This window comes from Anarhichas minor, unplaced genomic scaffold (genome assembly GCF_050575085.1).
Source record: "Anarhichas minor isolate MPS153535 unplaced genomic scaffold, ASM5057508v1 ptg000136l, whole genome shotgun sequence".
Lineage (NCBI taxonomy): Eukaryota > Metazoa > Chordata > Actinopteri > Perciformes > Anarhichadidae > Anarhichas > Anarhichas minor.
In genome coordinates this window covers 15,582,768-15,594,253 of record NW_027466582.1, presented here as the reverse complement: position 1 = coordinate 15,594,253, position 11,486 = coordinate 15,582,768, and the positions used below count along the sequence as shown (strand labels likewise).

The 11,486-nt window shown below is 45.3% G+C and overlaps 1 protein-coding gene across 6 annotated transcripts in view; it reads left to right on the top strand.

Annotated features, from left to right (window-relative positions):
* Positions 1 to 2,184: 2,184 nt before the first annotated feature.
* The window catches only part of epha7 (eph receptor A7), a 79,710-nt gene continuing 70,408 nt past the window's right edge, over positions 2,185 to 11,486 (top strand). For all 6 annotated transcript variants that reach the window (XM_076084271.1, XM_076084270.1, XM_076084268.1 and 3 more), the window contains exon 1: positions 2,185 to 2,803. In XM_076084271.1, the coding sequence (XP_075940386.1) occupies positions 2,200 to 2,803 (604 nt within the window). In that variant the 5' untranslated portion in view covers positions 2,185 to 2,199. The remainder of the gene's footprint in view (positions 2,804 to 11,486) is intronic.

The following is an 11,486-nucleotide window of genomic DNA, read 5'->3' as shown; positions in this document are numbered from 1 at the left end:
TTGTTGTTATATTTCCTCTTTGAATACCCACGCGATGCTTTAACAAATAGCTGGATGTGGCTTTTTTTTTTTTTGTAAACCCAGAGCCGTCAGACGAGGCCGGTGTGCGGGGATGACAGCACCGTCTGCTCCCGGGGCTTCTTTTTTGCCCGAGCGACCTCTCGGTGTTTTTACGCACGGCAACGAAACGCCGTAGAACACGGATTATAGACGCGGGGGCTTTTTATTTATTTTTATTATTTTACTCCAGCGTTATCGGCGCAACTCGTTATAGATTATCAATCCATCACGACAAAACTAGGGAGGCTAATATCGGCGGATCGATCGTCCCAGCGAGACTCGCCTTCCCGGGAAGTGAGTGAGCTGTCTATAGTCTGGACGCAGTTTTCTGGAGGGTTATTTCCACCACAAAGTGGCCTCGGCTCTTAACTGTCTGTGGTTTGCAGGGGGGGGGGGGGGGGCACGTTGGATTGATGCGGAGCCGTAATCTGCACCGAGACGCTCCAAACTCATCAGAGTCAAGCGCTATAAAACACCCGAATAAGAGGGTGTTTAAAGGCTGTTTAAAATATCTCCAGATGGCTGAAAAATTGGCACTTTTAGTCGCTCGGATTCTGGTAGAATTAAGTGAAATTATGTCGTGCGTAAAAACTGAAAATCACAAGAGCAGGTATGGGTTTCTGTCACCAGCAGAACTACGGCGTTTATAACCGCGCGCGTTGTGGACGTTATAGCTGATATGAATTGTAGATCCCCGGCGCTTAAAATGCGGGATTTTAGCAGACCTCCATACCAGTCTCCTGTAAAATACAGCCAGAGCATGATTAATTATATATATATATCTTCTTTTTTTTTTTACGGTGATGCGTCCGCTGCCCCCTCTCACAATGGAGCTGCCTGCTGATATTAAATAAAACAACTTCATGTTTTGGGGAAAAAAAATAAAAGCTGCAGTGGCTCCCGATGTGCGCTCTCCCGAACGCTTCCCGGAACATAAAGCAGGCAGATTGGACAAATCTCTCCGTTTTTGTGTTTTGTTTTTTTAGCTGAACATGTTCTTGAGTTGAAACGCATTTGCCGTGTGTGCGTCGGGATGAAAAGCAGCAGCAGCAGCAGCTTTGACCTTAACGCAACAACTTCCACTGTGTGTTGTAATAAACGGATGCGTAAAAACAAAAAAAAATGCGTAAATGCGCATAAATATTACGCCTAATGATTCCCGACACGTTCTAATGCGCGTGTCTGTGTTTTTTTTAAGGTTCTTTATTTCCTCTCCATGCGCACTGTCAGTGTCTTCATTTGTCTCACAGAAAGTTCCCCCGCAGACACGAGGGCCTGTCTGCTGCAGTGCATATATCTCTCTCTCTCTGTGTGTGTGTATGTGTATATATATATTAATACATGTTCTAGCTTTAGCTACTGCTGGTAGGAATTAGGTCACGGGTATATGCGCTATAGGTATCAATGTGTGGCCTATCAGCAATACGCAGTCCCGGTGTCCCCGGTGAGATTTAACCACCTGCCTCTCGGTTTCCTGTCACTAGTGATTCTGCTGGACTCCAAGGCACAGCAGACAGAACTGGAGTGGATCTCCTATCCTCCCAATGGGGTAAGTCCGCAGAATGTCTGCAACACACTGGTGCTCTCCGTATCTATCCATTTTCCTCACTGATGTCCTACATCTGAGACGTCAATAATATTATTTAGAGGAGGGCATTGGGACACACATGATAACCCCCCCAACAAAAGATAAAGAATGCTCTGCCGGCCTTTGACATTCAGAGCACAAAAGGGCCTCGGGTAACCCACGTCCAACCTGCTAGTCTGATTAAAAGCAGGCTGTGGGAAACTTTTTTTTAAATACGTAATGCGAGCATGAGCAGATAAACTTCAGCACGAGCATTCGTCAGAGATGTTTGTGCGATTTAAAAAACAAACAGCTAATCTCCCTTCATATACGGCAGTTTATTGTGTACAGTAAAGTCTGAAATTACTGTATTTCTTCTACCTTCGTCACATTCATTACAGAGTAGCCGTCTCCAGTTCGATTGCCAATCATTAGGGTCTTTCTCGTCTACACGGCGCTCTCCTCAAACGGTCGTGCTCATTCACGTTTGTCTTCTTGCTTTCCAGTGGGAAGAGATCAGCGGCTTGGACGAGAACTACACGCCCATTCGCACATACCAGGTGTGCCAAGTCATGGAGCCCAATCAGAATAACTGGCTTCGGACTAACTGGATAGATAAGGGCACTGCCCAGAGAATTTTTGTGGAACTGAAGTTCACCTTGAGGGATTGTAACAGCCTGCCTGGCGTGGTGGGCACTTGCAAGGAGACGTTCAACCTGTATTACCAGGAGACGGATTCGGAGGTGGGCCGGAGCCTGCGGGAGAACCAGTACGTGAAGATCGACACGATCGCCGCGGACGAGAGCTTCACCCAGGGCGACCTGGGCGAGCGGAAGATGAAGCTGAACACGGAGGTGCGCATCATCGGGCCCCTGTCCAGGCGAGGCTTCTACCTGGCCTTCCAGGACGTGGGGGCGTGCATCGCCCTGGTCTCGGTCAAGGTCTACTACAAGAAGTGCTGGTCCATCATCGAGAACCTGGCCACGTTCGCGGACACCGTGACGGGGTCGGAGTTCTCCTCGCTGGTGGAGGTGGAGGGCACGTGCGTGAGCGACGCCGAGGAGGAGGCCGACAACTCCCCCAAGATGCACTGCAGCGCCGAAGGGGAGTGGCTCGTGCCCATCGGGAAATGTATATGCAAGGCTGGATTTCACCAGAAAGGAGACGCGTGTGAACGTGAGTACCCCTTTCTTTTTATATGTAATTTAATTTGCTCATTATTATTGTTTCTTCTTGAATTAGCCTTTAGAAATAAGTCAGGGGTGTCCTTGGATTTCACACAACAACAAGCGTGCCAAGAGAGGAAAAAAACAATAAACTGGGGAATATTTGTGATTATGATGATTATGCAAAGCAGGTGAATGGCAATTTGGCCATCGCTGGCTGAATAGTTGTGTAGGCAAGTGGGATTAAAGCAGCCGATTTGACAGCAGTAAAAATGAATAAAATATTGAGGCCAAACAGTGTAATAACGGAAGTGCTAATTGATCACAAGGCTCCTCATGGCCGTGATTGTGTTGACACTGGGATTAAGCAACAGCTCGAGTTTGGCCAATCAGCCTCCGGTGTCGTCCTCACTGGCACGGAACCAAGACAATCACACAGGTTATAGAGGAAGTCCGACCGGTTTCTTTTCCGTGTCGTTCCACCCCTGGAACCAAACGACCCCGACAGAGAGGCAAAACAAATAGCCGGCCGCGCCGTGGCATTTAGGGCCTCGGGGATATTTATGAAGGAGCCGAACAGGAAGGGCAAACACGCAGCCTTTCGCCGCGGCCCGCTCCTCCTGCCTGGTTGTGGTGCCGGATCGTGCCGCTACAATTAACAATAACATGCTCTCTGTCACTCGGGAGGATTATTTCCAGCGGGCACCTGACTTGAAAGATAAAAATCACTGTGGATTAAAAAAAAAGGGGGGGGGGGGAAGTTAGGTCACACAACTTAAGTGGCCTGCCCTGTCGGCCAAGCTTTTTCTTTTTTCCTGGGCAACCTCAATCTAAGCAGTTTATGAGGAGCAGCAGCCAGCAATAATTGAATGGAATGTGTCTAAGAACAAATTAGTGTCCCTAGCAGACGAGCTTTTATGCCACGCTGACGTCCATTAGGGACCCTAGTGAGGGAGGTGTGTTAATGAAATGTATTAGGCCATGTAATTTAGAGCAACGCAGCCCGCCTCGAGTCCTCTCTGATGTTAGCGGGACTGTCGCAGGTTCAACCCGCGAGGAGCTCCCTCTGTTGTTCTTGTCGTTTCAATATGCACGGACGGAAGATCCAGTCGTGCACCTCTGCGGGAAGAAAAGCAGACTGTTTATTTCCACAGGGAGAGAGCGAGAGCATAACAACCAACAGCTCCGGCTACAAAGCAATTTTAGCCACCGTTCCTTATCGTGTATTGATGCAAAGCCCTGCGAACCGTGGACTGTTGCATTTCCCTGTTAATCAATCTGCTCGCGTGTCAACTAAAACAAAGATACAGAGACAGCCGTGCGGTGGACCGGCCCCCGGGTTGTTTAAAGTCTGCATGTGGATCATATTCCAGTCTTGACACTGCACCTTTTTATGAGCTTTATCTCTGCCGAGGCATGAGAGGCCTTTTTGTATTAAGGGGTAGTTAATCTATATAAAATGAGAATCACGGTGCCCCATCAGCACTTCTTCCAGCGGCTCCGCTGACGTTAAATCGTCCATTCAGTAGTTTCCCCGAGCACAATCTAAAAAAGCCATTCAATGTGTTGCTGTCAGGCGAAGCGGCAGAGCTAGAAGTCCAAGTGGCCGTGACCGTTAAAAAATGTGAAAGCCTGACATTTTGGACCCTCGGACCCAACTTGTCTTAGCGGCGCAAAAGCACATCTTTATATAATGGTGCCTCAGGGTGATGCCGGCCGCACCTTTAGTATAAAAAGGTTTTCAGTATGCTTCGAGCAAACGAAGATGACTAGTCCAAAAAAAAGGGGGGGGTGTAACTGTGCACACTTGTGAACTTGTTTGTACAGATAGAGCGTGATTAAAAAAGGGAGCTTTTGAAAGTTATTGCCAAACCCCCGATTCTATCATACGGGGGGGGGGGGGGGGGGGGGGCACTGAGTCTTTAGGGCTCAGTGCTGTAGCGCATTTTCGTTTAACTGTTACAACATGTTTTTCTCTTTCTAGATCTGATCTACATGCCCTAATGGAATCCCATTTATATTATCGGACTCCCAAATCATAACTTTAGAAAGTTGTGAGGGTTTCAGATTCCGTTGATAGTCCTGTCACAATAAAGACTGCACGGACTTATCGTTCAATATGTGGACACGAGCTTCACACTTTTTTACGCAATCGTCATGTTTTGGTTGAAGCCAAATGTGAGAGTGTTGTTGTTATCTAATATGTTGATATTTTGCACCTTGTGTTAACAATTATTCTTTCAATTGAGAAACTGATTGGCAGGATATTGTCTGTTAAGTAAAGCATGTTCTAGAGCCCTGTGGCAAAGTGCAAAGACTCTTTTAATTATTGGGCCGGTTGTGCGGTTTGTTTTACTTATTAAGGATATTTAATTTTTCATATTCCACTTCCTATGTCTGACTATTCTTAAGAACGAATGGTCCGTTGCTCTCTGAAAGGGTTTACTTGCATTCTTGTCATGTTATATCACGATTAGAACAGTGGCAGAAAATTGTCTTATAACGACAATAATATTGTGTATCGCAATTCATTCTGGGACGATATATCGGCCGACTAAGCAGTTACCGTGACGGGCCTAGCCTCAGAATGACATGACTGGCACTTCCTTCGAGGCGCGCTGACGCCTTAAGACGGTCCCCTTACTCTGGTATCGGCCGTGTGCTGTGATTACAACATGGCCGCTGCAGTAAAAAAAACATGCCGTGGAGCGAGGCAAGTTCAGCTGTGAGTCATGTCATTTGAGGAGCCCCCCCCCCCCCCTCCTCCTGGATGCGAAAGGCCTCCTCCGAAAACGTGTTGTGATCCACTCATTCATCACCGTCAGCGATGAGGGACCCCTTGTCTGTCGCCCCTGTGCCCCCCCCTCCCCTCCGCCTCTCTTTAACTCTTTGTGTGGCAAGTCTTTGGCAGTAAATGTCACTCTTCTTTCCCCCCGCCTGCTGCGTTCACTGGTCTCAGTGTAATGGGTGTTGAAAACGGCCAGTTGAAGTGTCCCCGCAGCCTGCCGCGGGTTCTTCATTTTGCGAAGCAGTGCGTGTTGTGGAAAATAGCCCCCATTCATCCGATGGTCTTGTTCAGCGCTGGCCACTGGCGGCCGTGGAGCCACGGAGTCGTTCGGCACAGAGAGAGGGCCCTTGTGGGGGGACATTGGCGTCTTTGTTCCCGCTCAATCCCGGGAATGTATGTTGTCCGATTTTGACACATCACATCATTGTGGCACTAAGTAACCAGTGGCTTGGGAAATGATTAACTGTTGACCCTCGACCGCAGAAAGGAGAGAAGCCTCTATCTGGTGGAAAAAACAGATAAAACAAGGCTCTATCGTTCTGCTATCGGCGCATGCTAACAAGAGAATTAATGAGAGGATACAGCATCCTGTAGACGCTGGCACCATCCATCTTGACTGCCAGGGAGTCGGACAGAAGTTAGTTGGAGACTGATTGATGATTTGAGCCCCTGAGGGACAGCACGGTGGGGGGGGGGGCTGAGCCGTCAAGGGTCTGACCACGGCAGCTAAAGAGTACGGAAGCCACCAGGCGACAAGTCCCAGCTCCTGGCCTGGAGGAAAAAAGCTGCATTTAGCATTTCAAATGAAGCCAGGAAGCCAAGAGACAGGAGGTCCTCATACATCTTGGCGCTCCCCTGATTGATAAGGTGTGAATTTAATACACCAAATGGCTGTCTTTTACAACCGCTCCAGAGCTTAATTATGCAAACGACAGGTGTGCGTCGAATCCACAAGAGACCCAAATGGACCTAAATCACTCAAGATTGAAATAAATCGGTGATGGATGGAAACTCGTCCTGTCACTGCCAGTGTCTGCTTCCTGTGAATGGTAGCATTCTTCCACAGCCCAGGGCTTTTACCTCCTTGTTGTCTTTGGCCTGGCAGGTAGCAGTCAGACACACAGATGTGCTATTCTCTGCTCGAGATGTTCCCACCAATACAGTTGGCGGTGTCCTAAAATGGATCACTTTGGGGAGGACTTTGTGACGTGAGATTCGGAGGATTGTTCAGATTTAATCATTCAAGTCACGTAATACGTAAAATAACAGAACAGTATTGCGAGGATGTTTTAGAACATCGTAAATGTAAATATGTGTGTTTTTTGGACAGTTGAATCTTATTTCACAGACTTAACAATTTAAAAAAAGAGCACCATTAACTTTTTCTTTAAGCATTGTTTTCATTGTTGATTAGTATATCAGCCATTGTCTTGATGAATTCATAAATTGTTGTTTTACAAATAGTAAAAAAAAAAGGCCAATTACAAATTCCCATAATCCCCCGCAAAATCTTTGCAATAACTACAAAAAGTTTTCACATTTCAAAAGTTGGAACAAGGGGATTTTGTTCATGCCGTTTTTTGCTTCGAAAATATCATAAATTATTCAAATAATTTTGTTATGCTCTAAACACATCTATATATGGCTTTCCAGGATTATTAGGTTCAATCATTTTCCTTATGGATTACATATAAGCATAGTGTATGATGATGGGGACATTTAAACATGAAATATTGGTAACATGTTAGTAATACAGGAAAATAATTCAGCAACTTAAATCACTTACACATGTAATTCGTTTTCCAAAAAAAAGACACAACTCAGAACAAATGTTAAAGATGGACTTGAAAGATTGTTTCTACAGACACCGTGACGACATCGTTATCTGTAATTTGTTTGGCCTCGATAATCACGTAGTGAAAATCGTATAATTGTGACAGCCCTATCAGTTCGTCTTCTGTGATCACTCCTGAGCAGTCACTTTCTTGCTGCACCCACTGTCCTAAAAGTTGTCTTTATCATAGTACTGATTTCCTACATTGCCCCAGAAAAAAAGGTCTCAGTGCTCTATATGCTGTATGCAGAGGACAGGACAAAGAAATAGTGATTTCAAAGCAAGTTTCTGCAGCAAGGGGAACAATGGTTGTTCAAATTACCCCAAAAAAGAAAAAAAAGGCCAATGAAAAGTTTGTTACATTTTAGCTGAAGTTGCTTTACAGAGAACAGAATGTAGTCTTGTCTTCATGACCAGAAGATACTTCTGTATCCCTGTGCACTACTCTAATGCCTTCTCATTAGTAGAAACTAAACCACAGTTACTCCCTCATGAAGAGAAACCAGAATGTTTGAAAAACCTGATTTGGCGAGCTGTAATAAAACAGTATTTATTTTACTTCCACATCCAGTGTTCCCCCCCTTTTTTTTTTTTTTTTGTTAGAAAATGCACGTCCAAATGAGAGGTAAAGGCAAGAAGAAGTTGTTTCCCGGGATACACTCGTGTGAGCTGGTGCCAGCAGTGCTTTCTGTGGGATCCGGCCTCCCTGTCAACATGTCAAATTAAATACAAATTGCTCATTTTAGAAGCGGAAAAAGAAGAAACTTTCACCGCGAGGGCTCATTCACAAAGTCGTTTGGCTGGCTAAATATTTGTCTCAAAGTTCCATTCATATGAACTGCACCAAGTCGTATGCTCAAACAATGGCAGGAAAACAAAAGGCTTGTCATGACTAATTATTTGCTCCAACTGGTTTCCACTAGAAACACTAGAAAATACTATTAGGAGCATTAAAACCAAGTCTCACTGGGCACATTTTCCAGATACAACAAACCTTTTGGTTTGTTGCTCTGTGCTGTTTGTGGTCGATTTTTTTTGAAAGGGTCAATACTGGGCCTGTCACGATAACCCAAAAATAGTTGCGATAAACTATATTATTATCATTTTAAGACCATTTTCAGTGATAATATAATAGCATAGTAATGCAAGTACATCATTTCAAAGAGCAATGAACTTTTAATTCTAAAGAATATTGAGACACTTAAATTGGAAATCTGACATTTTAAAATATTCGAAATAAATAAAACACTAATAAAATAACACCACACAACCCCAAAAATGTATATAATTATATTAATATAATATAATAATATAATTAAATTATACATTTATCGTACAATCAGTCGATAACGTGAAAATGTTCGAGGTCATGTCTGTATATCGTAGAATAAGTCGAATAACATAAAAATGATCCAGGTCGTGTCTATATATCGTAGGATAAATCGATACCGTAAAAACTATCATGTCATGTCGATATTTCGCACTATAAGTCGATAACTTTAAAATAATCGAAGTAATTTCCATATATATTGTACGATAAGTCGATGATGTAATTATCCTGACTGGCCTACTCATTTCATAGTTACTATGTAGCCAGGCATGCCATATGTTGTTATTTTCAGACTACTGTAGTCTATGTAGAAACAGCAACAGTTGGCATGTCAGTGGTGCTTTACTTGACCTGGTAAATAGGAACATGATCTAGACAAATCAAAGTTTTACGCATTTGGAAATTGTTTGGTATATGGTTTCAACATAATGCAAACATCTGTATATGAATGTAGGTCTACGTAGTTAGGACTCTCTATGCCTTAGTCTCGTCAAAAAAGTGCTAATCATCAATGGGACTGCTTTGGATAGCGAGGGGAAAGTCTAAATTCAATGATTTTGTTGCAAGATCTAACACAAGAAAGAGCGCATTTCTACTGAGACTCCTAAGCTGATTTATTGACGGTTACCCTCAATGCAAATCAGAGACGCTATTATCTCTAGGTGGAGTACGTGCATGGTGTGTCGTTCTGGTTTGACGTCGTTATTTCTCTGAAAGGAAAGGCTGCGTTTTTTTTAGGGGCAAATTGCGCCATCTGCAATTTTAAGTCGGCATGCGAAAAAAAAACAGAGGAGTGATGACTAATCAGTATCCAGGTCTTGGAATCTGACCTGCCAGTCCAAATTTGAGGCCCTACGCTGCATCCCGTGAATAGACAGAATCCAAGCAAACAGTCCTCATTCTCACGCAAACAAAAGGCACATGGTCAGCTATGCTGCTGGTGAGAGACTTTGTTCGAGACCCCGGTGACTTTTTCGTCAGATAGTGTTATTTCCAAGGTGACGCGGGGGTCCGCATGTGGCCAATGCATGAGGTCAGTGAATATTAACTTCATTTACACATGGCTGCAGACCAGCGCAGCGCCACAATGGAGGCCTGCCCGTTGTGTTTAGTAACATGAGCGCCTCGGCTGACAGGACACTGTCAAGACGGAAGATGGATGATCGCAGCAGTTGACCCCTGATCGCCAGAGGAGTCACCTCCCGGGCCCCCCCCCCCCCCCCCCCCCTCTCCCCCTGCATGACAAAAGAGCCCTCCCCGCGGTGCGCCGGCCCTCATCTCCACTTGCACTAACAGGTTCAGACATCTCCATCGATCCGCGTCTCAATACTCCTTGCAATTCTAAGCTTTTGCCCTTTTTTATTTTTTAAGCTACCCAAACTGTGGCACAGATGTCTGTTTTTTGTAATTACCTGCCCGCTGACTGCTCGAGAGGGATGCGATCAGACAGGCAAACTCCATGTCAGAAGACAATGTCGTCGGCGTTCCGTGTTGCGTCCCTGTGGCATGAGGGTGAAAGTGATATGTGGCCGGGGGTCCGGCCACCTCGGAGAGGCAGCGGGGAAGGGCCCCCGGTTGTCGGTGGAGCGGCTCCTCCGGGAGGATTCAGAGCCCCTGGCTCTGTACCTCAATCTTCCTTTAAGAGGAGAATCGATAACTTATTACGTAACTTCGCACTTTTTTTCCCACCTACATCAAGAGCAGAGGAAGCAGGGCTTCAAATGTACTGCGGGGATGGCTCTGTTTGCAGGGACTTCTGCTGTTTCTTTTTGTGCTCAAATGACTCAGACAGGAGGCATCCAAGTTTAGCATAACCACAGTGGGATAATAAAAAAACTTTAGAGCTCATAAAATTATTATTCTAATCATGTAATCAACGGCCATTGGTTTTCTAGAACATTTGATTCATTGTTTGGTCTACAAAATGTCAGAATAAAGCAACAAAGTTCCCAAAGCATAATGAAAATGACATTTTTCTATATATATATATATATATATATATATATATTTGGATGAACTGACACTTTGACAATAGTCCAGATCTGCACAAGCACTCGTGGGCATCTGAGGCCGGCCTGACCACAGCAGTGACAAGCAGCTAGTTCAACATTGTTCCATTCCTTTCTGTCACCAGGGGGGGGGGGGGGGGGGGTTGTGATGGGCGGGGGCTGGGTCAGTGTGGGTTGGTAGGCATTGGCACAATTCAGAGATAATGCTCAGTTGCTGACCGGGGACATTTTCAGTGATGATTTTGCTTGGGCTGCGGGGGGCTTTGGATCGATCAGACCTTTGGAACCTCTGCATTCAGGGGATGAAAGGCAGAGTCCTCCCCATCTTTTAGCAGGGCTTCTTTTTTATTTTTTAGAGCTGACCACCTCATCCAGCAAAGGTAGCCGCAAGTCCGGGCCTTAACGCCCCCCCGTCCGTCTCCTGTTTCAATGCGAGTTAAATGAACTAAACAAAAGGCAATTAGGTAGGGACATTTTCCACGTCACTGAGAATCCATTTCAAAAAGCTCACTCTGCGTGATAGCTCAAAGAAGCAGAGTCCTCTTAGCAGACTCTCTATGCAGCTCCCGCTCCGGCGAAGTAAGAGGCCGTAAATTCACCGATGTAACGGGTTTAATCTTAAAATGCCCTTCGTTGTCCACCTCCAAATCCATGCAGTAAATCAGCGGGAGAGCCGAAAGAGAGGAAACAGGTGTTCACGTTTGTTGTTTGCAACTTGAATTGCTGTCAGCA